The 27,852-nt window shown below is 34.0% G+C and overlaps 3 protein-coding genes across 6 annotated transcripts; 2 read left to right on the plus strand and 1 right to left on the minus strand.

Annotated features, from left to right (window-relative positions):
* The first annotated feature begins 391 nt into the window (after positions 1-391).
* On the plus strand, positions 392-8,797 carry LOC139856909 (protein GFS12). 4 transcript variants are annotated; one of them, XM_071845621.1, is made up of 16 exons: positions 392-592; positions 684-769; positions 1,324-3,270; positions 3,799-4,126; positions 4,595-4,810; positions 4,906-4,978; positions 5,184-5,389; positions 5,483-5,545; positions 5,635-5,834; positions 5,933-6,044; positions 6,538-7,062; positions 7,147-7,439; positions 7,554-7,800; positions 7,977-8,050; positions 8,171-8,297; positions 8,473-8,797. In XM_071845621.1, exons 1-16 carry the CDS (start codon positions 467-469, stop codon positions 8,620-8,622), a joined length of 4,773 nt encoding a protein of 1,590 aa, XP_071701722.1. In that variant the 5' UTR covers positions 392-466; the 3' UTR covers positions 8,623-8,797. The 4 variants fall into 4 exon arrangements, with proteins under 4 accessions (XP_071701722.1, XP_071701721.1, XP_071701723.1 ...); XM_071845620.1 differs by having other exon boundaries at positions 6,538-7,439; XM_071845622.1 differs by having other exon boundaries at positions 505-592; positions 671-769; positions 6,538-7,439.
* Positions 8,798-11,803: 3,006 nt separating this feature from the next.
* Positions 11,804-13,658, plus strand: LOC139858562 (S-adenosylmethionine synthase 2-like). Its single transcript, XM_071847396.1, has 2 exons — positions 11,804-11,894; positions 12,336-13,658. The coding sequence occupies exon 2, from the start codon at positions 12,345-12,347 to the stop codon at positions 13,518-13,520; it is 1,176 nt and encodes a 391-aa protein (XP_071703497.1). The 5' UTR covers positions 11,804-11,894; positions 12,336-12,344; the 3' UTR covers positions 13,521-13,658.
* Positions 13,659-15,992: 2,334 nt separating this feature from the next.
* Positions 15,993-23,952, minus strand: LOC139856969 (squamosa promoter-binding-like protein 1). Its single transcript, XM_071845680.1, has 11 exons — positions 22,708-23,952; positions 22,433-22,614; positions 22,174-22,325; positions 21,399-21,728; positions 21,186-21,260; positions 20,999-21,106; positions 20,738-20,855; positions 20,503-20,644; positions 18,243-18,393; positions 17,546-18,154; positions 15,993-16,625 (listed from the first exon to the last, which is right to left on the minus strand). Exons 1-11 carry the CDS (start codon positions 23,280-23,282, stop codon positions 16,188-16,190), a joined length of 2,880 nt encoding a protein of 959 aa, XP_071701781.1. The 5' UTR covers positions 23,283-23,952; the 3' UTR covers positions 15,993-16,187.
* Between the last annotated feature and the right edge of the window lie 3,900 nt (positions 23,953-27,852).

Here is a 27,852-nt window from a genome sequence, read left to right on the forward strand (position 1 = left end):
TCATAACATGAATGTCAAAATATTGAAGTTTGGAACAATAAGTGCAAGACACGTGCCAAATGTAAAATTCAATAATTTAGTACGGAGTAATAGTTTCACATATGGTTAGAAGTACTTTGGTGGCATTTGGCCTCTTAAACCGCATGATCATATTACCAAACCTTCTTATGTAATCTTAAGATAATATTGTAATCTGGAACAAGATGTGAAACAAATGATACATACAACAAACGTATTCCACTACGTAGGAACATTGCCCTTTTTTTTATCTAAAGAAGCGTAAATTGTAAATGTATGTAAATATAGCAATCACGTCACTGTAACTGTCTTTGTTTCGTGGTTACATAACTGGTCGTTAAACTTAATCGAGGTTAGCATCAGGTCATTCAGTTAATCAACCAACTTACCCAACGATCCTAAAAATCACAATCTCTAATCAATTCGATTCTATAATAAAACTATTTCAATGGAACTTCAATTTTGTTTTGAATGTCTTCAACGTCAAATCCGTACCGATTTCACCGACAAACTTATTTTCAATTATGCCCTACCTTCTTCCCCCTTTCCTTTCGCCTCCGACGCCCTTGTTCAGGTACTATTATAATTATATGCATAGTTGTTGACAGTGGTGTGATTATATATAAGTTGATGTAGAAATGTTAAATGTTAGGGTTTTGATGTAGGTATCTAATTCTGATGGAGTGATTTCACCTCACTTCGTATTGATGTATTTGCCGGTTAACGAAGATGATTGCTTCACCAAGTATATGTATGTATACTGTATAGTATCTTCATTTTAAGTTGTTTGTATTTTTGTTTGCTTTCAGCTATTAATTAATATTAATATTAATGACGTATGTTTAATTATTTCCCTTAACCTAGTATGGTGGTACATTGTACTTGATTAACTCCATTTCAAAATATTAGTTTACCTATTGATTGATTAGTATTTGAAGGTTTTAGTAGTATGATTTACTTTGACTTTAAGAACAATAACATGTGTATGTTGTTGCGATTAGTTTATAAAACTCAAGCTTTAAGCTAACATCTTACTGTTAGGTACTTTTTTTGTGTACACCAATCAAGCAACTATTTCCAGAATACATTTCGCTTGCTTGATTTATTTTTTTTTTTATTTTTTTTTTGAAGTTTAGTATCCAAGTATTGTAGGATAGATCAATGAAAATAGTAATATACTGCAAGTGACTATTTTGTTATCTCATTGATGATGCATAAGCTTATATCAATTTTTAATATGTGTGTTTCTATCTTACAGAGTTAACTTAATCTTAATGCTACCCAGATCTGTATTTATTTGTACAGCACTGAGCATTGTCACGAAGATATGGAAGAAGTTAAACCAAACGAAGCCCATTTTTTGTCAAATGATGGGATAAACACATCCTTACCTGGATTAGGGTGCAACAGTTCAACTTGTAAGTTTTCTACACGGTTTTCGTGCTTGAGGACGCTTACAGCCTTGTCACCTATTTCTCAAATCGGGCGTACATCATTACCCGATTTTGATGATCTCACTTCAAGTTTCTTCTCAGAAGATCATGTATTACACTCGCTTACTCTTATGATACAAGGAAAACCAACTGGACGAGATAGCACAAACTTTCTTAATTTAATTGGGCTACCGTCATTTATCGAAACTAGCGTTCCTGGTTGCATAAGACATCCAAACATAGTGCCGATATTTAAGATTCTTAAATCATCCACCCATATTAGTTTAGTACTACCAAAAACTTCTTATACATTGGAAAATATTCTTCACTACAGCCCTGATGCCTTAAAGTCAAACTGGCATATTAAGTTTTTAATGTATCAGGTACTCTCTCCTTTAAGATACATGCACGGGTTAGGGATTGCACATGGTAACGTATGCCCATCTAATGTATTACTATCGGATTCATTCTGGTGTTGGCTGAATATTGGCGATACGTTACGATCAAACTCTTGTATATCCAAAAAGAATGGATGTTGCACTGAAGGCTGTCAATCGAACAAGCTCTATGCTGATTTAAAGCTGTCTCATTTTACAGATTGGCATACAGTGTTTGTTCGTTGGTGGAGTGGAGAGTTGACTAACTTTGACTATCTGCTATACTTAAACAAATTAGCTGGTAGGAGATGGGGGGATCACACTTTTCACACGGTTATGCCATGGGTTATTGATTTTAGTGTAAAACCCGATGAAAATAACGATACGGGGTGGCGAAATTTGAGTAAAAGTAAGTGGCGTTTGGCAAAAGGTGATGAACAGTTAGACTTTACATATTTAACATCTGAAATCCCACATCATGTTTCAGATGAATGTTTATCAGAGCTAGCTGTATGTAGCTATAAAGCAAGAAGATTACCTTTAAGTGTTTTACGTACAGCTGTTCGTTCAGTATATGAACCAAACGAGTACCCATCAACAATGCACAGGCTTTATCAGTGGACCCCAGACGAATGTATACCAGAATTTTATTATGATCCAAAAATATTTCAATCTGTACATTCAGGTATGTCTGATTTAGCTGTACCTTCATGGGCAAGTAACCCTGAAGAGTTTATTAGATTGCATCGAGATGCTTTGGAAAGTGATCGTGTATCATGCCAGATTCATAATTGGATTGATATCATATTTGGGCACAAAATGTCAGGGGAGGCGGCTGTTTCTGCAAAAAACGTGATGTTGCCGCCTTCTGACCCTAGTAACGCCAGGTCAGCGGGGCGGCGTCAGCTTTTTAGTCTACCTCATCCTGCTCGTTGGGGTATTATAAAGAATAAAATTGGTGGTGTAAAGCATCTGCTTCATGAAACCTCTAATTTACAAGCACTAGAGGAAGCAACTACATTCATTGAACATGCTTCCCATCTGAGTCCTATGTATAGATATGATCATACAACAGATAACTTGGGTTTAAATGAAGTTTCAGCTGATTCGTTTGAATATGGGAGGGATTTAACGTTGCCATCAGTTATTGACATACATTTCCTTCTTCAAACTATGGCAGATGATAATAGCACGTCTGGGTATCAAGATTTCCTTCTATGGAGGCAGAAGACATCTTGTAATACAAACATATCTGTAGATATTGCAAATGATGTATTTTCAATTGGTTGTATCTTAGCAGAACTACATTTAAGGAAACCACTTTTTAATCAGACATCGTTAGCCCACTACATACACAGTGGTGTTCTGCCCAAATTGATGCACGAACTCCCCCCTCAAGTTAGTATTCTAGTCGAAGCATGCATTCAGAAGGACTGGAACAGGTAGTCCTTTCCTTTATCGTGTGTTTTTAATTGCATAATGACGGGCAGGTAAAACCATGAAATCTTACGCACGGGCATGGGTACGGGTAACAAATTGTATCTGCTGACGGGTCACGGGCGGGTCGCAGGTGTGTACTATCTATTGCGGGTAAACCCGATCCGTTAATCCCTAAGGTTACTTAAATTACCCGCGGGTATGAGCATACAATTCTTAGTTTTAAATACTTAATTACTTGTATTAGGAAAACAGACAAGTAAAAATTTTTAATCTTCATGTCATTTTACATACATCTCTTAGTTTTTTGTTTATTTCTAAAACCTTGTTTAGATTAGTAAAATTGTATATTTATAAAACCTGCGGGTAATGGGTATCCGCGGGTCACGGGCATGGGCGAAAAATATTATTCCGTTGACGGATACATAGGCCCTGACGCGTAAATATTTTTACTGACGTGCTGGTCGCCGCGGGTCACATCCCTATTTGCATTTGTCTACGTGTTAGGCGATCACATGTTTTTGAATTATCAGGAGACCATCTATCAAGTCTCTTTTGGAATCTCCTTATTTCCCTGCAACAGTGAAGTCATCATACATGTTTCTAGCCCCACTTCAACTATTATCAAAAGATGGGTCCCGGCTCGAGTACGTTGCAAGTTATGCAAAATCTGGAGCTTTGAAAGCAATGGGTAGTTTTGCAACTGAAATTTGTGCACCACACTGCCTACCTCTTTTACTTGCACCTTTATCTGATACCGAAGCAGAATGGGCATATATAATTCTTAGAGAATTCATAAAGTGTCTGAACCTGCAAGCTTTGAAGACACTTATATTACCTGTGATCCAGAAAATTCTGCAGGTGATTGCAAACATTCTTCTACTTTATTGCTTAGGCACCTTAACATTTTTATGGGATGTGGAAAAATGGGAGGGTAAGGCGGTTTGGGTAGTCGGCCGAACTGTGTCGGGTTTAAATGGGTAACTTTGGTGCAGGTCGAAATGGTTCAGCTAGAATTGGGTTGATCTAAATCATTTTTGTTCAAATTCTTATATATTTTTTTTGTAAATAATAATTATGTGAAATAGGTAAATTACTATAATAATACATGTTTTTGATGAAAGTTATATAGGAGGTTTATATGTATTAAAAGTACACTTTGGGCAACTTTTGATCTCTTTGACAAATTTCTTTGAAGCTAACTTTATAACTTACCTGCTGGACCAGTGAGAGATAAGACATAATCTGAATCAACCCATTTGGCAATAAATGGGTCTAAATTGTCTTCTCTATTTTTCACCCGCTTCTTACACATCCCCAGTTGTGCAGACAACAGGTTATTCACATATGAAGGTTTCTCTTCTCCAAGACTCATTTGTACGCGAGTTATGGAGCAAGATTGGTAAACAATTATATTTTGAGAATATACACTTAGTGGTTCTATCAAATTTATATGTTTCTCCTCACAAGAGTTCATCTGGTGCTGCCTCGGTTCTTTTGATTGGTTCAAGTGACGAGCTTGGTGTACCAGTCACAGTTCATCAGGTTTAATAAGCTCTGTATTTTTCAGTTTTCTTCTTGAACTAAACCGTACAAAGAATTGACTATGCTATCTAACTAACTTATGAATCTTGTCACAGACGATTTTACCATTGATTCAATGTTTTGGAAAGGGGCTTTGCAGTGATGGAATTGATGTAATTGTCAGAATTGGTAATCTCAATTCTTATATGTAAATGAATCTAATTTTGGACTGTTTACTTAACTCTATAAGGAAACTGTTAGAATACAGATCACAGTTCGGCCCACATTGTATAATGAACCTGCAGTTTTTGTTAGATTAGCTTTATATGTGTCATTATAATTCACTTAATATAATTTCCTTTCAATCTTCATAGTAATCATCTTTGAAATTCAGGTGGTCTTTTTGGAGAGACGTTCATCGTCAAACATGTTCTTCCATTACTGAAAAATGTTGTGCGTGCTTGTGTTGATGTTTCCAATGTAAGTAGGCCAGAACCTATGCAGAGTTGGAGTTCCTTAGCTCTTATGGATTGTTTAATGACATTAGATGGGATTGTCGAATTTTTGCCAAATCATGTAGTTGTGAAAGAGCTGATCGAGGTATGAAACCTACTCGTTGACTTTGACTTTGACTTTGACTTAATGTTGTCAAACATTTGACGAGTACATTAATGACTGGCTGAAACTCACCAGGATGGAGGTTGCCTATATATTCAGCTACTCATGACAGCCAATTTGGGAATCGCATCACTTCAGGTGTTTTAATGTTTTTTACTTCTAACTTTTGCCACATTTAAGGTTTATATAAATATTTTTTTATTAAATTGTGGCCGTTTGTTTGTCAGGTTGCTGCTACAAGTCTTGTTGCTGTCTCTCAACAGATTGGACCAGAATTAACGTCGTTATATGTCATGCCGAAACTTAAAGAACTTTTTGAAAAACTCGCCTTCTCCGAAGAATCTAGCAGTGGGCCCGGTAGTGGAAGCCTGATAGTTTCTAAAAGTAAAATTGAAGATGAGCAGACACAGAACAGAATGGATCTTGTGTAGGTTTTTTTTCCCACTCAGTTGAGAATCATTTTTGTATATATTTATTATATTAGTCATTAATGATTAATGATGACCTGTTGACGGATGTTTATAGGTTACTTCTGTATCCACCTTTTGCGTCTCTTCTCGGAATTGAGAGACTCCGAAAATGTTGTACCACATGGTTGATTCTCGAAAAGTATCTTTTATGGCATCATAATTGGAAGGTAAGATATATCTCATGCTTTTATGAGTTCTTGAGTACAATTCACTTGGGAAGTGTTTAGAATTGTGTTCTGCAACTAATTATCTGATTAAAGAAACTTGAAGTTGCATTGATCTGTTTTAAATATTCTGCTTCTAATTTTTGATTATTTTATTTATGAGCTAAATAATCAGTTGCCACACGACTGGTTATTCAAAGGTAATTATATTTCCTTTTACACTATTTGTAACATAATTGGGGAGACTTTGAATCAAATATTGAAAAAAATGTAATATGTGGTCGTGTGATATAACCTTGTCACATAATCATAAATTGACAAACACTCAAACATACAATTATAATCTTTAAACAAGATAAGCATATCCACACACTATCTTTATAGCTTTTTTTTTTGTAAATGATTATCTGATTAGTATCTCATAATCACATTTGGAACACAGATTCAAACACCCCCTTAACATGATTGTATCGTTCCTTAATTTGTGATGCTTTAGTGGGAGTACACAGAGGACTCATCTCGTGGTGCTGTGGACCCTACAAGTGCTAGGTCCAGTTACATCAACAACCCAACATCTGAACATAATCCTGCTAAGGTCCTACTTCACGGAGTTGGATGGTCTGTACCACAATCACAAAGAGTCAAAGGTACGAAAAAGTCAACGCCACATAAGCGTCAGTATCACCATCATGATCATAACATTGCTGGGAGGCATGCCACATCATCATCAACATCTAAAGAGCAGGAACTGTGGCATTGGTTCCCTAGCCCTGCAAAAAGCTGGGATGGTCCGGACTTTTTGGGTCGGGTTGGGGCTGCAAGTAATGAAATTCCATGGAAAATTAGTGCTTCTGTTATACACTCAGCCCGGGCCCACCATGGAGCACTTAGATCGTTTGCTGTTTGTCAAGATGAGTGTACTCTGTTTACAGCTGGAGTTGGCCCAGGATTTAAGGGATCAGTCCAGAAGTGGGATTTATCAAGAATCGCTTGTTCATCTGGATACGATTGCCATGATGAGGTTTATAATACTATCAATTTATTATTGTGTTTCATTTTTTATTTAAGTTTTATGTTAGTATTAAATATTAAATATGTTGGTCAGGTTGTGAATGACATATGTGTCCTTGCTTCCACCGAAAGAATTGCTTCTTGTGATGGCACAATTCATGTTTGGAATAGCCAAACAGGAAAAAGTGTGTCTGTCATTGCTGAAAATTCGGGAAATTCGTTGACTTCTGTATCGAGGGTACACGCTGAGCAAGCCAATATGCTTGATTTTAGCTCAATTGGTAGTGGAATTTTGAGCAGTGCTTATGATGGGAATTTGTATACTTGTATGCATCACCTAGAAACTGAAAATAGGCTTGTGGCAGGTACCGGAAACGCCTCTCTCAGGTAGACCCCTGGGTCCCACTTTGCTTCCTTTATTTTCAGATGACTTTTCGGACAACATTATCATGGAGTAAAATTAAAACTTGTTGTCCATTATTGTCTTGCGATGTTATTCAGATTTATCGACATCAATGAAGGGAAAAAACTTCATTTATGGAGAAGTGATTCTTTGGAGTCTAGTTTTCCTTCCTTAATCTCTTCCATATCCTCGTGTGGTTCGACCAAGATGCAAGCTAATGGAGGTATGACATCATCACCATCTTGGATTGCAGCTGGGCTAAGTTCGGGTCAGTGCAGGTTGCTTGACTTGAGGAGTGGTAATTTAGTTACCTCATGGCAAGCTCATGATGGTTATGTCACACAGGTATTGTTTTCTTTCCAATGCATTCACACCTTTAAATATAAGTTTTTAAGCCCAAAAGTTGAGATGGGTCTTGTTGGGCTTACTTGACCCAGAAATAGTTTTTGTCCATTTTAATTTTTTAACGAATTTCTAGTCTCTTTTTTGCTAAGACTATGCATGTTTTCCAATCTGTGCAGCTAGCTGCTCCGGAGGACCACTTGCTTGTTTCTAGCTCACTTGACAAGACTTTGCGTGTTTGGGACCTGAGAAAGTAATTGTTTTCTTAATTATTACTCGTATTATTTTTATTTTTATTTTTGTCCTTTTGCCTTGTGAAGTAATAATAATAAAACTAAACATTCTCCATGTTTCTTTATCTGTGTTTTTGCAGAAATGTCGGATCACCATTAATCCTCTTTAGAGGTCACAGTGATGGTGTATCTAGTTTTTCTCTGTGGGGACAGGATGTTATATCAATATCCAGAAATAAAATTGGACTTTCTTCTTTATCTCAACAGGTAACTGATTTATCTTCCCCTTATCACATAGTGTCGATGAATATTGTTATTGTTAATATATATTAATTTATGGAACCAATTGGATATTTATTATTGGATATGGAATAATCATAATGCCACACAGCACATATCTCTTTTTGGGTTCATGTTTAACGGAACGTGTCATGTGATACAGGATGGGGAACATCGGATAACGCCACAATACCTCTACATGACTGATCGGGAATCAAGGAACATGTCTGTGTTATCGAATATAGCAATTCTTCCGTTCTCTCGCCTTTTTCTAGTGGGAACCGAAGATGGTTATCTTAAAGTCTGTTGTTAAACTCTTCTTCTAGTTTGTTTGTTAATGAATATCTGTGAGACTAGGATAGGACCATAATTGAGAGCAAGTAACAACCGGTAATTTTTTTATAAAACCAAAAACTTATTCAAGGTTCAAAACAAATGTGTTGAATTAGAAACAGGTAACAGAATTGCAGTACCAAAATACAGTTGAAATTACTAGCAATTATATTTTATATTATCCTATCTATTATTTTTATTTATCATTTAATTATGATCATGCCGATTAAGCTAGTCATGAATCAATGATCATGGATCGAGTCAAAATCAAAAGGTGGCATGTAATCAGCCTCTTGGGTTGGTCAAAGTTGGTAGCCATCCTAAGTCAAAGTCTTTGATCCTTGTAACTACTATTACTAATTACTCCTACTATTATTACTATCAATATCAATTTTATTTTTAAACATAAAGAAGCCATCATTTATTTACCAATAATATTGCAAAAAGAAGATTATATTGAAAAAAAATTGTTAGAATATTTGACTCTTGTCTACCGGAAGACTATAATAATATAATAATCACTAATTATTAGGTACAACCTATAAAGTACTCCCTCTGTACCGGATTAATTGTTCAGTATTCCTTTTTGGGACGTCTCAAATTAATTGTCCACTTCCAAATATGGAAAGTAAATTTGATGTTTACAATATTGTCCCTAATGAATTAATTAAATTACAAAGGTGAGAGAGATTTCTAGTTAATTAGTTGAGGGTAAAACAGTAAAGTAAGAAAAAAGTACAGAAAAAATACAGTGTGATAATGACATTTCTTAAACTGTGTGTTTTTTGTCTGGGGACAATTAATCTGGGACGGAGGGAGTATATTATAATTATAATAGCTTATTAAAGCTCTAGAAAAGTTTCGTCAAACAGGCATAATAACATGTATTGAATGACATTTTTTATAGATTTATTAAAACCTACTTTTTTGACCAAAATATTACTCCATAAACGACAATGTAACAATTAAAACGACAACTCACCTTTCACTAATATTAGTATTAGTATTAGTATTAGTATTAGTATTAGTAATTGAATGATAAAACTCCAAACAAAATATATGTTAACCCGTAATTCATTCTTTTAATATTAAAACACCACTCTAACAAGAAACTAGTAAAGACAAAAAACGAAAAATTACAACGGCTTTAAAAGTTAAGAGTCCCAACAAATATTACATTTACTTCTACTACTAATCCATATAAATAAAAGAAGTAATACAAATAGAACTGAAAATGCAACTTTTCTTTAAAGGATTGTTGCCAAATAAAACGCCGTTACGAAACCTCTAAATATGTCATAAAGTAGTCGACACAATAACGTACATCCAGTTCTTTGAAACTGATGGAGCATGCCATTCTTATGAACCACGTTATCCAATCGAACCAAACGACGAAGATATGCAAACGAACATCAATATACAACCGAATCCTCCTCCAATAAATTAATTGCAACTAGACATCCGAGCATGACTTGCTCTATGGATTCAATCCGGAAAGAACAACTGAGCAAACAAATATCTTCTATCTCCATCCTCCGCTTAGAAAAGTTAAGCCTGAAAGCGAGCCTATCCATAGCTACTCGTCAAACAAATTTAGTGACTTTGTGCGGAAGCAATCTACACCAAACCGTTTTACACTCTAGTGAAGGTAATAAATTGGAGTCTAAATAAACGCGGTAGTACGCGTACAAACCGTTTTGCCGTCATCTTTAGATAAATCCCACAACTATGAATAAATCCTGATTATCTGAAATTCTTATCCGAAAGAGATACTTGACCAATCATGCTTTTTTTGTATGAGTTACCCAGTAATTCATACCAACCCAAAAGTATTACTGTACATTACAATTTAATAAGTATTTTATTTCCTTTATTTTATAGCAAAGGAAGGTAATGACTAATAAATTCGTATAATATGATCCTTTATTGAATATGTTGATTGTTTTATTTGTCCTGTCATATTATTTTGTCTTTATCACTTTGTTAACACACTTTTTGGTTGATATTTTCATGTTCTTGTAGTTAAAGACAGATTCACATATTTGTTTATATTATGCTTATGTAATAATTTTGAATATATTAATATAATATGTTATATGCTCATGTTATATGTCCCAATCCTACACGACAAATTATTGACGTTTAATATGCATATAATTACGAGTGCTTTAGCTAATTGAGTCAAGTTGCACTGAATATGTTTTTTCACAGAATATAAACATTTCTCAGGATCAACTTTAACTGAATTTAAAGTGTGAAATCGTGATACATACGTGATAAATTCGAAGGCTCTGAATATGAGGTATATTTAAATAAAAAATAAAAAAGATGCAAGTTGTAGTTTATTCTATAGTTTTAACCTTATACACGATCCTCCAATATGATTCTTTCTGTGGATAAGATAAATTCCATATCAATCATGTTATATGTTCCAGGAATAAAGGAATTTATTTTTTCCGTTACTTGCTTTTCATGATTGTGGTATTTGAGTTCCTGTCCTTACTTAAAGGTCAAATTGCCATGTATTCTTTTATCACTACACATAATTTAACTAAATTATGTCGTGACCATTTTCTACTATTTTCTAAATTATCTCGTGACCATTTTCGCAAAAAAACATACTAACCACCACGACAAGCAATCGAACTCAACTAACAAAAACCTAACATGACCTCGTAAACCAATACAAAAGAAAAAACTGATCTAAACAAAAACACAAGAAGCTAACCTAAACAAATGAACATATAACAAAAAGCACCAAAAAAAAGCGACTATACAACTTTTACATATCGAATCAAATACAATATCTTTTACAAACTAGGTACATTGCTTCATTTTCTTACCTTGAATGTTACTATTAATTTATTCTTACCAATGAATTCGATTTGTCACCACTTTCCTATCAACCAACTTATAATAAAAGCATCATTTTCTTTCACCAACTCCAAACTCCTTAAGAATACATACATATGATATAAAATAATTAAATTTTGATTGCATGGTGACATATGACATGCTTACATTTGACGGCTAGGATTTAATCTACAAAATGGTTGTTCTTAGATTCTAACAACACAGATACAGAATGAATCTGGCACGTACATTCGACCCTCCCCCGCCTATATAAACACCATATCTATAACCTTTACTCCTCGCCCTTTAGCTCCTTTACTTTCAGAAGAGCACCAAGAACAGAGGATTTTAACCAAACCCTAATTTCATAAAATCCTCTCCTTCTACTCTTCCCAAAAGGTAATTGAACTAACTATTAATCTAATTTACTCCCTTCCTCTTTCTAGCCGATATAACGTTACCGGTCACCGGAACTTAGTTTCTATATTTGTCGGTGACTATAAAACCCTAGGTTAATGTCGAAACTGCGTCGTTTTGCTATAAAGTTATCATTTTTTGTTTCAATTGTTCTGGAATTTAGGTTGTGATGTTGAAAACTGCTTGATTTTAGGTTGAGATTGATTTTTGATTTTGAAGATCTGTTTAACAACTTAATCAGATCTGGAGCTTTGAATTTAGGTTGAGATTGATTTAATTTTGCTATAAGTTGATTAATTAGTTAGTTACTGATCTAAGGGTATTGTATGTGTATGTATTGGATTTTAGGTTTTGTTAACCTAACATGCATGTCACACCTTTAATTTAGAAGCTGATGAGTGTTTTATTTAAATTGTGTTTCAGCTTTGAATAATGGAGACCTTTTTGTTCACATCTGAATCTGTGAATGAGGGACACCCAGACAAACTCTGTGATCAGATCTCTGATGCAGTTCTTGATGCCTGTTTAGCTCAGGACCCTGACAGCAAGGTTGCTTGTGAAACCTGCACCAAAACCAACATGGTTATGGTCTTTGGTGAGATCACTACTAAAGCTAATGTTGATTATGAAAAGATTGTGCGTGATACTTGCCGTGAAATCGGATTTGTTTCCGATGATGTTGGTTTAGATGCTGATAACTGTAAGGTTTTGGTTAACATTGAGCAACAAAGTCCTGATATTGCACAGGGTGTTCATGGTCATTTGACCAAGAAACCTGAGGATATTGGTGCTGGTGATCAAGGCCATATGTTTGGTTATGCTACTGACGAAACACCTGAACTTATGCCTTTAAGTCATGTTCTTGCAACTAAGCTCGGTGCCCGTTTGACCGAAGTTCGAAAGGATGGAACTTGTGCTTGGCTCAGGCCTGATGGAAAGACACAAGTGACAGTTGAGTACCATAATGATAATGGTGCAATGGTTCCACTTCGTGTGCACACGATTCTTATTTCGACCCAACACGATGAGACTGTTACTAATGACGAAATTGCAGCTGATCTTAAGGAGCATGTTATTAAGCCTGTTGTGCCAGCTAACTACCTTGATGAGAAGACCATCTTTCATCTTAACCCGTCTGGCCGGTTCGTCATTGGTGGACCCCATGGTGATGCAGGGCTCACCGGGCGTAAGATCATCATCGATACTTATGGTGGTTGGGGTGCACATGGTGGTGGTGCTTTCTCCGGGAAGGACCCTACTAAGGTGGACAGGAGTGGTGCATACATTGTTAGACAAGCTGCTAAGAGCATTGTCGCTTGTGGGCTAGCCAGGAGGGCCATTGTTCAGGTGTCGTATGCGATTGGTGTCCCTGAACCATTGTCTGTTTTTGTTGATACTTATGGAACAGGAAAGATTCATGACAGGGAGATTTTGAAGATTGTGAAGGAGAATTTTGATTTTAGACCTGGAATGATATCCATAAACCTTGATCTTAAACGAGGTGGGAACAAGAGGTTCTTGAAGACGGCTGCGTACGGACATTTCGGTAGGACAGACCCTGATTTCACTTGGGAGGTGGTTAAGGAACTCAAGTGGGAGAAGGCTTAATAAGAAAGCTTGAAGCTTGCTAGGAACCAATACCATATGAATGCTTGTTTGTTGCCTTAAAATGATAAATGTGACTGTTTCACTGTTTGTTTTTTCTTGTAATTTACATTAAATTATATGTAATGTTCTTTTTATTTAGGGGAGAAAAAAAAAAAAAAAAAAAAAAGCTTAGGGAAAGTGGAAGTGGGAAGGGCCTATGTGGTTATTGTATTAATAGTTGGATGCATTGCTTAATAATAACAAAAAGCTTGTGTTGCATCCATTTTCATTGTCTTATATGCTTAAACATTTCAATCTTGACAAGTAGTTCAGTATAATAATATTTATATAACAATTTGGTGTATGTGTATCTTTGATAGCTTCCCATTATGTAAAGATTCTATTGGGATTTTACTCTTTAGTAAGTCTAGCAAACGGGTCAGGTTGGGTCGGTTTGAGTAACGGGTCAAAATGATTTTGCGTTGAAATGAGTCATAGGTCAAATGGGTTAATTTTTTAAACGGGTCAAAATGGGTCAGGTTAGTTCGGTTTGGGTAACGGGTCAAAATGGGTCACAGATCAATTGGGTCAAATGGGTTACATAGCTTTTTTTACATTTATTACATGATTTTAGTTATTATTATTTATCATATATATATATAAAATATTAATATACATAATAAATAATATAACCATGAATGCTTTCATAAATTTTTTACGGATGAAACTTTTATGCTTGACCCATTCACAAAACCTGTTTCTATTTCTATTTATTGATCTTTGAGTATTAATACCTATTAGACTCGTTCCTTCATTTTTTATACAGGACTCAATAGGTTGGAGAGAAACTCATTTGAATCTTTTTTTAAGTTTTGATTTACATTGTTAGGTCTAATTTTTCTCAAGACACCCGAAAGTTTGACCCATTTAACCCGAATTTGAGTGTTTGGGTCTCAATTGCCAGGTATACTCTTTAGTCATCAATCTGTCTTTATAATTGTTAGTTTATTATATATATGGGAACTAGAATATTAGATTTGATCTTAAGCTGTAGGTGGGTGGTTGGTGTAGAGTGGATTGATGCAGGTGGTGTGTAGATGGTGGATCTTTTTGTGTTCAACCGTAAAGGTATTTCTAGTTGGATTGGTTGATGCAACAGCATTAATAGTCTTACTATTAGTTTTAGCTATTACGGAGTATTATTTATTACGGAGTATAAAATTATAAAAAGCAAAATTTAGAGAAGTTTGGTCACGTATTTTGAATGGTTAATGATATATTCACTATTTAAATAACTACATCTTCCAAACATATGCATTATTTATAGTACAGTATGTTAATACATTGTTTAGGATGGATGAAGTAATTTGGATGGTAGAAAATTTAACTCACATTTCGAATGGGTCGAGAGTGGATTAGAATAGTACGGAATGCAATAGTTGGTCAATTTGTTGTTAGAAAATCATGTTTAAAACATTACGCCATTACGGAGTAGTAAAATATTGTATCACCTTTTACAAGAATCATCATTGATTAAATCATGTTTAAAACCTTAATCAAATACCATGTATAAACATCCTTCAACTGTTCCACCAGGGAAATAGCTTCAGACTGAAATGAAATATATGTCTAGCTATTTTCTCTTTTAAAGTAGAATTAAGGATGTTTTTAATGGTCTTTTAATGGAATAATTCAATTCAATGTTGAATGTTGAATCATTTGATATTTAACGTGTCTGTTTGTAAGAATGAAATGAAATATATGTCTAGCTATTTTCTCTTTTAAAGTAGAATTAAGGATGTTTCTAATTGAATAATTCAATGTTGAATGTTGAATGTTGAATCGTTTGATATTTAACGTGTTTATTTGTAACATGTGAATGACAAATGATGATGTGTTTTACTATTCAAAATGTAAAATTATCTCTCAACCATTATGTACTTCTATTTTCTTTTAATACTCTTTTTAATTATATTCAGAACATCTATTGAATAATTATATTCTTTTATTTATTCGTTTAAAAGGTTAATATAATAATTTTACATTCTTTAGAGTTTGAATAATTATCAAACATGTTATTTTCATTCCAGAACAAGTTAAATCAGAACATTTAAATCCTTCAAATTTTGAACCATTAAACGGATTATGTGGAGGTAAAGCGTTGTGTTTCCTTTCAGCATATGGTGTGCAGATTTTATGTTACAGTTTTTTTTTTTAGAAGTGTCTAATATTAAACTTTTTTAAATAAAGGAAATATACTAGTTGTATGACTGTATCTGTTTACTTTATAAACTGCATTTTGGACTAAAGTACTACTCTTAACAATTACTGTAGATGTTTACTTTATAAACAATTAGATGGGTAAAATGATGTTAGTAAAACATTGAACATAGAACAATAGTCAACTCAACAAGATTTTGTTAGATCTTAGGATAAGGTTACAAGAAATACAGTGGTAGGTTATTTGACATTACTAGCTATACACTTATAGTGGACCTAAGGAATAATAATAGTTTACATCCAAATGAAATAACATAACATTAACAACAATACCACTCTCATTATACATAATACAGTTTTTCAGTCAGAATATTTATATATAGATAGACAGATCTCACAAACATCTTTTTGATAAATTATATCCCAAAAAAGATATAAAAAAAATAAAAAGAAACCCTAAACCTGTATTTAACTTGCTCCATATTTGAGTCTTTCCCAAATAAAAGGCTGGAACACATGCATAACCTGAGGTGAACTCTTGAACAACAGAGCCACACACACACAAACCGCCGCTATCGCCACCATTGACAGCATTGCCGGCTTGTAAATCGCCAGTGACGACCGCCCACCGCCGTAATACGCAATTTTCCGCTCACATTGGCCGCAAGATTTCTGGAAAATTACCGGTCTTATCACAACAGCTTTTTCGGTCTCAAATGCAGCCGTTTTATTGGCCGGTTGTGCAGTAGGAGGCATGTCAACAACTACATGCCCACTTACTGATCTCATTTTGTTGATCTTTCTTTGAACAAGATGAATGTAATTATAATGGCCTCTCAGTGATGCGTAATCATAAGGCGTTAAACCGGTACTATCATAAGACTTTCTCCATGATTCAAGTCCCACCTATAAAAAGTCAAGATTTTGATAAAGTTAACAACTTTCTTCAAGAATGAAGGAACCCAATGAACCCCTTTAACCCAGATGTCAAAACATGCTAACTTTCAACTTCAAGTTCATGTATGAAACAACATTTCAAGAAGCAAGGTGGTAAAAATCACTAATCTAGCAGGGCCATTTCGTTAATTTTAAGGGCCCTGTTCAGTAAATGAAAGTAGGCCTTTCATATACGAAAGTTTTTTAGTCACCAGTTATATGGATATTTTATTTATTAATTTTAAAATCCTTAATAAATAAAAGAACGTATGCATGTAATGTTGGGTTATATTGTTTGGGCCCTTTCGAATATTGGGTCATGTGCGATTGCACAATTGCACGCTCCAATATGATTAATCGGCCAAATCGCGGCTTAACAAGATTGGACTGTTCATACATTTAAATAGTAGTAGTCAAAATTATACGCGCAAACATAGAAAAAAACCAAAAAATAAACATAAACTTTAATATGATCGATTAGAAACATAAACATAATTGTTCATATTTTAAAAACTCTAAATTCCTAATTTAAATTTATATATTATTTGACCGAATTTGATCGACCGAATCCCATTTTTGCCCATTAATCGCCGCTGACCAATAAAAGAAACGGATTTTGAATAATCTAATCGGACTGCCAACCAAAAAGGATTAATCAGGGATTAAACGGTATTTTTACAATAGTGTCTAGAAGTATGTATTTTGAGTAGATGTGGCACTTCAGTCCAGTACTTATGAATGGTCACATCAAAATGTATAAATAAAAAGGTTTTGGTCAAACACATCAAATGATGGCCTTTAATTGGTGGTTTATAGCACATGTTTTAACCAGTGTTAGTAAGGAAATTTGATAATAACCCACGTGGTAAAATTAATAAAGAAAAAATTACCAATTGAGGATCATTAGTTAATGCATCCAACACACTCTCTGAATCATCTTTACCAGATGCAATGTGAAGTGGGGTCAACCCACCAGGGCCTGCAGCATCCGGTCTAAACAAACCAGACCCGGGTCCAGTACCATCCGAACCATTTTCATGACCATAATTCAACAGCAATTCCACCATGAGCGTACAGTTTCTTCTCACAGCTCGATGAAGTAAACCCACATCCATCAACGCAACTTCAACCGAACCATGGTCCGTAACGTCTATTGTTCCGCTAAAGATAATGCTCAATAGTTTCTTGACCACTGCACACCAATTATGATCAATCGAAAACTCTATGAGCCACCTGAACCGTTCAAAAGAAAACAAATTCGAATTGGGATCCATGGTAGTTAATCGGACTTTTAGTTGATTTCTATGAAGAAGCCAACCCATTTCATTTAAAAAGTCCAACGCTCGTGTTCTTGATTCTATTCGTTTCTTCTCTTTTTCGGTGTTCTCGTTAATTTCAGGTACGGATAATTCACTCTCGAGCATACGGATTTCAGAACAAAGATCTTGTTCTGCAACTATAAATGGAAAGAAGCTGCTGCTGAGGCTATCATCCTCGATCTACTCAAATAAACAGCATTTAGAACTCGTACTTTACTTAGATAAACTATTAAACGCAATTAACTACGGAAGATGTAATGGACCCCACCTCTACGAATCCTCTTCCGGAAATATCGGGAATAGAGCAAGAAAAGCTAAGTGACTGAACGTCTTCACGGTTGGTCAACGAGTCTGTTGCATCCGTTAAATCAGAACAACTAGTTTGATAAAGGTAGCTCCCTTCCAATACACACAACATCCTAAAATATGGAAAGCTTTACATCATCATTAATCATTAATTAATACTCCGTATAATATTAATAATAAGAGTATATTATAACGATAGTCCTTGTAATCATTAATTAAGTGTATATGCCTCTGTATCTATGTATATTTATTTAGGTTATATATATGTATGTATCTAAGTACATGTATCTAAGTTTATATATGTATGTTTGTATCTGTACCTAGGTATATATTCCTATGAATGTCTCTATATGTATACATGTTATAGTTATTTATACATGCTTATGTGTGAGTGGGAATGAATATATATATATATATATATATATATATATATATATATATATATATATATATATATATATATATATATATATATATAGTGGTAGGATCAAGAGGGAAGTAACCATTCGGGGGGAAACGGGGGGAAGCAAAAACTTTTTTTTTTTTTTTTTTTCGTTTTTTGAAAAAACTTTGTTCACGAACATTATAGATGAGATGAAAATATGAACCTTTAGTAGAGACACTTTGTGATAAATGTTTTTATTTTGGCGGGAAAACGCTCGAAGAAGTAATATATAACAATTATCGTGTTTTTCGAGCGTATTTTGAGGTTTTAGCTATTGGGGTTTAGATATTAGGGTTTATAGGGTTTAGATATTAGGGTTTAGAAATTTAGGGTTTAGGGTTTAGATTTAGGGTTTAGATTTAGGATTTAGATTGAGTTTTTAACACGAACGGTTTAGAGTTTAGGGTTTAGGGTTTAGGGTTTAGGGTTTAGTGTTTGGTGTTTTGGGTTTATGGAATAAACCCAAAACACCAAACCCTAAACCCTAAACTCTAAATCGGGATAAATTTTACTTCACAAAACATGAAGAAAAAAAAAACGTTCATATTCTTCACGAACAATATTATCTTGAATATTATTATTGTCGATCGTTTTCCCGCCTAAATAATAACATTCATCACGAAGTGTCTCTTCTAAATGTTCATATTTTCGTGTGATCTTGATGCCGGAAAAAAAAAATTTTAAAAAAACGAAAAAAAAAAAAAAGTTTGCTTCCCCCGCTTCCCCCCGATTGGTTACTTCCCCATTGATCCTGCCCTATATATATATATATATATATATATATATATATATATATATATATATATATATATATATATATATATATATATATATATATATATATGTGTGTGTGTGTGTGTGTGTGTGTGGTGGGGTGGGTGGGGGGGGGGGGGGGGGGGATGTGTGGCTGTGTTTTTTGATTGTTTGCAAGTCTACTTGGATTTACATATTTCTGCGCATTATATTATCCATGCTATTTGTCCTACTGTTGTGCATTACTACTATATGTGTTTTCTTTTATGGATACTTTGTATGGTTGCTATTCTGCACATAACTCTTACAGGTACGTATGCCCGCACTTTTTCGTTTGGAGGAGCATTCCTGGTCGGAGGTCCTTTAGGAAGCAATCTCTTGGCTCTCTAGTAGATGGAGGGACGATCTTATCTAGTCACGGGTTCTATACCCGCGGGTGGAGTAGGGACTACCTTCTAATCTAGGGTTCGAGGAATGATTGTCTACACTCCACCTCCCCCATACCCTACATTTGTGGGATTGGTTATTGTTGTTGTTGTTGTCCTTGTAGTTTACATGAAATTACGTCAACCATCCTTATCTTTTACAAATCACACTGATCGTCCTTTAATTGATTTGGTAGTGCATGGTAGTCGTCCATGTGGCTTTCATGAATTTACATCAGTCGCCCTTGTCTTTTAAAAATTGCACCGATAGTCCCCGCCTTACATAAAAGTGTGCGTCGACGGTCCTTTACTTACTTAAAATGCATGATAATAGGAGGGACTCAACGCACATTCCAAGTAAATCCGAGACCATCAACATACACTTTAATGTAAGTCATGGACTATCGGTGTAAAGATTAAAAGATAAGGACGATGAGTGTGTAATTTCAAAAAACCACATGGACTATCGATGTGAATTTCAAAAGATAATAACAATTGGTGTAATTGCATGTAAACAATAAGGAATATTGATATAATTTACTCTAATAGGGAGTAATAGCATATAGAATGCTAATTCTTTAACTGGGAATTTAAGATACCTTGAGGTTGATTGTGAAATGTTTACGCCTTTAACTGAAAAATGAGAGGTTTCGGAAGTAGAAACTGCTATTGGAGTAATGTTCAAGATGCTGGAGTTTCTGTTGCCTGTACTAGGCAACGTTGTGTTTAAAACAATCTGGCCTGTAACACAAGAATAACATTTTGTTTATTTACAATTGTAACATGTGTAAATCCGAAAGAACTAAAACGTATACATAGAGAACATGGACTAACCATCACAAGCAAATGCAACATGATCAAGAACTCTAGTATAAATCCATCCCGTTCTCCAAAAAGAATCATTCGATACATCGAAAAGTTTCCTCATTTGGTTGCTCAAATCATAGCAAAGCTGCATCATTACAATTAGCATTAGAAAGATACCGACTTTTTATAATAGAAGATCATTAAAACTCGACGAAAAGTGATTTGGGTCACTTTTACCACCTCTAAAGATTGGAAATTTTAATGGAACTAATTGAGAGAAATATTCACCTCATCCCAAGAGGAATTATCCATTCGAAGATAAACTGTTAATATGATACATCCAGGTCGAATGTAACCTTCAATCTCCGTCGGACTGTTTAATAACCAGTCAAGTATCTAAAAAAACAAACACTTTATTAAAATCTACCCACGCATAAAGAAAACACATGACCCGCAACAGAAAAAACGGGGAAACCTGGTTTCGAAGGATAACAGGCAACTCATTAGGATCTTTTCCAAATAGCTTAAATACAATTCGGTCTGTACGGCTCTGAAAAAATGCACCACAAACTTCATAATATGTACCAGGAACCGAAAACAAGATTAGATCCCTGACATACGTTAGAAACTGGAGAGCCAAAAAAAAAGAAGTAAACTTTGACTTTGACCTAAAAAGTCAATACTATACCTGTGCTTCTCCACTGGAACTAGATGGTGACTGTGTTGCAGTTGAACCAGAGTTCCCACTTATCTGAGAAGGACTCGACTTCTGAGGCTGTCGTAACCATAATGGCACGTTGTCAATATTTTCAGTGGGGTCCATACAGTCTTGAGTATCATCGTAAACCATGTTCAGATCAATGTTGTGTAATTTCAACTTTCCGACTTCAGTAGGAGCTTCGTTACTAGAGGGCGGAAATGTAATTTGGCATGGAGTTGCTGCAGTTTGTAAGGTTCTTTTATGCATCATGTCAGCTCCTGAGGGGTTCACAATTTGCCTTGCGGGCTGCACGAATTCCTACAAGTGAAGGTGTTTCACACGTTAGATATCGAAGTCAAATTAATCTGTTTAAAACATTCTGTACCAGATCATCAGCGAACATACAATAAGTTGCATCGCTATTCACACACACACACACGCGTGCTCGTAAAGCATTGTATTAATTTTAGGATTTGTTAGTGCCGTTTACGGTTGTAACAATCATATTATAGTTAAATGACCAAAATGTTAAATTTTCTAAAAATTGTAGCAATGATTCACAGAATGGAAAAGTCCCTTTACATTAGGTAAGAAGAAGGGGAAAATAACTGAAGCTGGTATGTAACTGATGATTTGACCCCTAAATAATCAGATAATCAGAAACGGTGTCTATATTTTATTTAAGTATTAAAATCCGATTACGACTTAAAATTGTAATAATCGGATAAAACCTTTCATAGATTTAGAACATCTCCTTATTTACCTTCTCAGGGTTTACAAATGATGTACCAACATCCTGCAAACATTGGGTTTCGCTAAATAAGTTTTTCTCATCGCCGTTACCAGCAAGACTCGCAAGGTTTTTCACAAGATGAGAGAGTAAATTTTGATCTTTGCTCTGCTCTGAGGTATTTGCTGAAATGCACATAAAGTTGTATAAAAATCTCAACTTTATACTCCTATCAATCAAGAACTCATAATTCATATATTACCTATCATACTATATAAAGAAAAACGCTTACATTGTACAATGGATAGTAACTTCAGTAGAGTACAGATCAAAAGATTAGAAGTGTGTTCATGGTTTAGTGACACTCCGTTTGTCGGGTTTTCAGGATGTGTCTTTCTTCTCCTTCTATTATGCCCCGCTAAACGCCTTCGACAACTTCTCTTTCCTTCATCAAACTCCTCAAGAACATGAAACCTGCATACATATAAACGCAAATTAAAATAAAACGCGTAAAAATTGCAAGTAAACGAGTACAAATAACAGTCTTTAACAAGAACTCAAACTCACCTGCTACATTGCTGACAAAACCTTTGCATCACATTCCCTACTATAGCTTTAGTTGCCTTTGAATGTAAAGTACAAACTTTATGTCTTCTATGATAATCTTTTGCACCCGTTAGATCAATTTGGCAATCGTCCACCTGGCAAACTGCACGGCTAGATGCACCACTACCCACTTTAGGTTTCTTACCATTTTTCTCCTCATATCGCTCTAATTCATCTTCGGTGATTGGGAAAACTTGCCCTCCAAGATTTAAGTTAAGACCCGTAGGTTCATCTTCTTCATCGATAACCACAACCCTTCTCCTTTTTTCCAATTCCCTTTTCCCTTCATCGGAACAAGATGATGAACTATTAGACACAACGGTATTCATATTCCCCTGAATGCCCGAATTAACTGGAAATAACTGTCTACTTCTACAATCCATTGGCATCGTATTTAGTGGGGTGGCGGTGAACAGATCACCGTCCCATTTCCATTCGTTTAAATTCCATTCAATACTTCTTTTTCCAACCGCCTTCAATTCGGCCACCACTGGCCCATAGTAATGATGAGGGTTTCCCTCAAATTTAGCCTCCATTGATCAAAAGCACAACAATCAATAGCTCTCAATAGTATTGAATCTTGCAGAATTCATTACCTTATGATCAACTCCATAAAAGCTCACATAAGATCTAGTCAATTGATCACAAACTTAAAAAGGAATCTTTTTTGGGGAAAATTCAACCCACCTAAAAAAGATTCTTGATTTCCTTCAAACAAACCCAAAATAATAACATCTTGTAGTTCTGCTACAAACCAGTAATCAAGATTGCACCTTTTTTGTTAATTACTATAACAAGATCAAAATTCAGTTACTTTTGATCAATTTACATCATGACACAGTACAACATCATAACCTATAACTAAAACAACCACCCACAAACCAAAACAAAAAAACCCACCTAAAAATTATTAATTTTACCTTAAATCAACAAAAAGATTGATCCTTTCATCCATTCAGCTCCAAAAACTACTGGGGTTGATACTTTTCATATGGGTTAAATTATGAAGTGTATAAATTAATTAGGATTTAGTCTTAAGTTGGTTGATCTTGAAAGATTGAGGTGTAGAGATCGCCGGCGAGAGTTATGGGTGAGGGTAGTAAAAACATGAAATTAGGAGGGTGTGAGTGAAATAGGTATGGGGAAATTGAGGATCAAGTTGAAGGACATACGTGTCCAAACAAAACTGGTTGCAGGACATTTTTGATGTAGACCATCATTCCAAAGTAGATTAAGATCATATAGTATCACATAGTGCAATTTCCTTGTGAACAAACAGAACATGTTTTTTTTTTTTTTTCCGGCGAAAAGGAAAGCATTTTATTATATTACACCAAAATGAGGGCCTTTCATCAAACCAATGAAAGAGACCCGATACAAGCAAAGTATTACATTAAACCAAATTGAAACTTGAAAGAACTAACAAAAAAGTTGAAAATTACATTGAGAAGCATAAAAGTCCGGGATTTGAATTCCAAACATACGATTGGTGACCGAAGCATAACTTGAAAGTGGTAGCCCAAATGAACACCTTAAGTTTGATTTGTCGGACAATGGAAGCCCAACATGTATAGTTGCCATTGAACACGAACTCGTTACGAGCTAACCAAATTGCCCAAATAGTGGCCGGTCCAATAAGTCTCCAAAATTTCTTATCACCAATTCTCATACCGTTGTACCAATCGGCCGAGAACTCCAAAATAGAGCTCGGTATGATCCATCTAATATTCCACCATTTGACATGTGATAGTCTTAACTAGTTGTGGAGCCCTCGCTTCGCGCCGGGGGCTCCGTTTTGAATGCGAGTTAAAAAAAAAGTCTTGATCTATTTTGTAAAAAAGAATTTTTTTCGACATAACATTGAAGGGTTGTTCCTTTTGTGAAAGTTGCTTCTTTTAGCGTTCGGGTTTTATTTTAAAAAGAAAAAGTTAGTAAAGTGGGGGTTCGATTTGTATTTTAATAAAAGTTAGTGGGTTAAGTTTGTGAAATTTGAAAAACTTTACGTATAAAGTGGGGGTTCGATTTGTATTTTAATAAAAGTTAGGGGGTTAAGTTTGTGAAAATTGAATATTAGTAAAAAAAAAAAAAAAGTTAGTAAAGTGGGGGTTCGATTTGTATTTTAATAAAAGGTGGGGGGTTAAGCTTGTGAAATTTGGGGAAAAATAAACGTATAAAGTGGGGGGTTGAATTTGTATTTTAATTAAAAGTTAAGGGGTTAAGTTTGTTGAAAGTGGGAAAATGGATATGACTATTCATTTCCACTATACCATTTAGATATAGGTATAATATTCCAACAAACAGAACATGTGACATGTGATAGTCTTAAGGTTTTATTTCATTTGTTCATTTACATTTATTTACATGTGAAGGTAATTATGGGAATATAAAATAATTAATTAGTGTACTTCCTCAATGTGAAAGGCAACAAAAAGTTGCATCTTAATAAAGGGAAGAAAAAAAGAAATATTGAACCATCAAACCCTAATCATTATGATTAGTTCACCTAATCTGATCTTTCAAATGAAAAAAACTATTTACATGGATTAATAAAATATAAGCTTCTTTTAATTTAATTTACCCAACAATTTAAAAGCTTAGCTAACCCCAATTATAAACTTTTAGTTAAGTACACTTCCATTTACAAAATTACAAAGGTACACGGCCATTTACAAGAGCGTAGAAATAAATACATCATAAGAATTTTAGATAACTTGAAGTTAATCACGTATAACTAGCTTTCGACTTTGTTCCCACACTATTACACCATTGTGAGACAAGTAATGTCTAGTGGCGAATCTAAGATGAAAATTTAACGGGGTTCCAAAAAAACTTCAAAACTAATTCTACTAAAAAGGTACTTTAGTTGTTATTTTCCTCCAAAAAAATCATAAATCTTAAAAATATATGGGGCTGATATCGTTAAATTTAGTGGTGTCCTATACAATTTGAAGAATAAATTGTAAGAAAAAAAATTCTAAAGTAGTAGGGTCCCAGGACCCCACCCTCATAGAAGGAAACTCGCCCCTGATAATGTCGTTTGCAATTTTACACTAAATAACTAACTTTGAGATCTGATATCTCATTTACTTTTATTTCATTTTGAATACATTTTAATCCACTATAAAGCTCTCGTCAGATGCTACAAACTAACTAAACGGTTATTAATATGTCACTCGATCATGCATTAATTCGTATTCAAAGATGATGAAGAACATGCGTTTTCTAATATGATATATTAACATAAAAAAATATATGATTGATAGTCAAAGTAAAATTAATAGTTGTTCAGAGAAAAATAATCACACACTAAATTGAGAATATATATAGAGCTTAAAATCAAAATTAACTCTAAATCTTTCGTGCAAAATATCGAGATAATATAGATGATGCTTTTCAATGCTAAAGTCTGAATTAAGATAACGAATCCTCCAACATATTGAATAATTTTATGATAAATCCGGCGATCGTTGAAGATTATGGTTTAAAAATAGAACCTTAAAGTCAATAAAATCAGGTAATCAAATCTTATTTCCTTTGTTATATAATCTGTGTTATGATTCATCTATCTTACTCTAACAAATAGATTTAAGTGTGTACATATCTTTAAATTCGTTTCAATCAGAAACTATCAAACGATCCGCTTTGATATGTAATTAATCTATGTATATTAATGATTCATTGTATTTTAATTGTATTTTACTTTATAGTTATAATATTTTGATTACCGCTTCATTTGTATAAAGGTAACTGGATTTGTTATTTTTAAAAAAAAATAATAATATAAGGCTTTAAATTTTAATTTATGGTTTACAGTTGTATGTTTTGATAGGTGTAATGCATCAATCTAAAAACTCGATAAAAAGTATGTTATTGTTGTTATTATTCCAGGAGATAAGATAACCCCTTCGTGAACCCAAATCATTGATGGCATTATCAAAGCTCTCGAAGGTAATAAGTGTTACGTTTGATGATAAATGGTATGATTTGTGCTCATTTACAGATGAAATTATTTATTATTCTTTCTATGATTTCAAAACAAATGTTTTTAATTGTTGTGTTTATTGAATTAATATGGTATTTGATAGATTTAACAATCCCTCAAAGAGTACATATTAGTGTACCGAGATTGTATATCTCTTTCAGAATCACCAATTTGATGTTTCTATGGTTTACTTCTAATGTTTACTTTCTTACACATGAAATTTAGCGATTGATCCCTTTAGTTAGCAGTGTGATCAAACTACTAAAAGATGTAAAATGAGTTGTATAACAATAAGTGGTTGGTTTGGCCTAACGACAAACATATCCATATCCATATCCATTTAAATATGATTCATGCATCCATATCCGTATCCGTTAGATTAAGCGTGTTATCGGATATTCATTGGACTTGAAGTTTTTCTAAAACAAAACTATCAATGCATTTTCAACAAAGATATGTAATATATGTAAGATATATGAATTTAATATTATATATATATAGTTGTATCTTCACAATCTATATTTTCGATAACATTTTAATAGTTTATAGTGTAAATGTATAATGATATATAATGTATAAACATATATTTATGTAAATATGTATATATTTATATGTATATATGTGTTTCGGGTGATAAATGAATATATCTGTGGATGATAAATTGTCATTCATATCCGATCCACTAATTTTTTACATTATTCATTTCCAAATCCATATTCGTTTATCATCCATTTAGATCCTCTATATCCATATAAATGAATTGGATCGAATGGATATCTGATTGATCGGACATCCGTTGGCATCTCTATAACCAGTGGATTAAGCGAGTTAAAGGATATCCAACGGATATTAAAACATGTTATAATATTTTCTAATATGCGATTAAAATAAAAAAGTAGTATAGCAAAAATAAATATAACATGACATAATTAAAATCTATCTATGAGAATGTCCAATCTTTGTTGAACCTATAACATGGTAAATTTACTATATAACATAGATTATAACAAATTAATATGGAATTTGTAAATTAATTTCATTAGATATACATGTTTTATTGTAATAAACTATTGTTATTTCATTATATGGTTGAAAGCAACATGTAAATTTAACGATAAATGAAC

The sequence above is a fragment of the Rutidosis leptorrhynchoides genome, chromosome 7 (genome assembly GCF_046630445.1).
Source record: "Rutidosis leptorrhynchoides isolate AG116_Rl617_1_P2 chromosome 7, CSIRO_AGI_Rlap_v1, whole genome shotgun sequence".
NCBI lineage: Eukaryota > Viridiplantae > Streptophyta > Magnoliopsida > Asterales > Asteraceae > Rutidosis > Rutidosis leptorrhynchoides.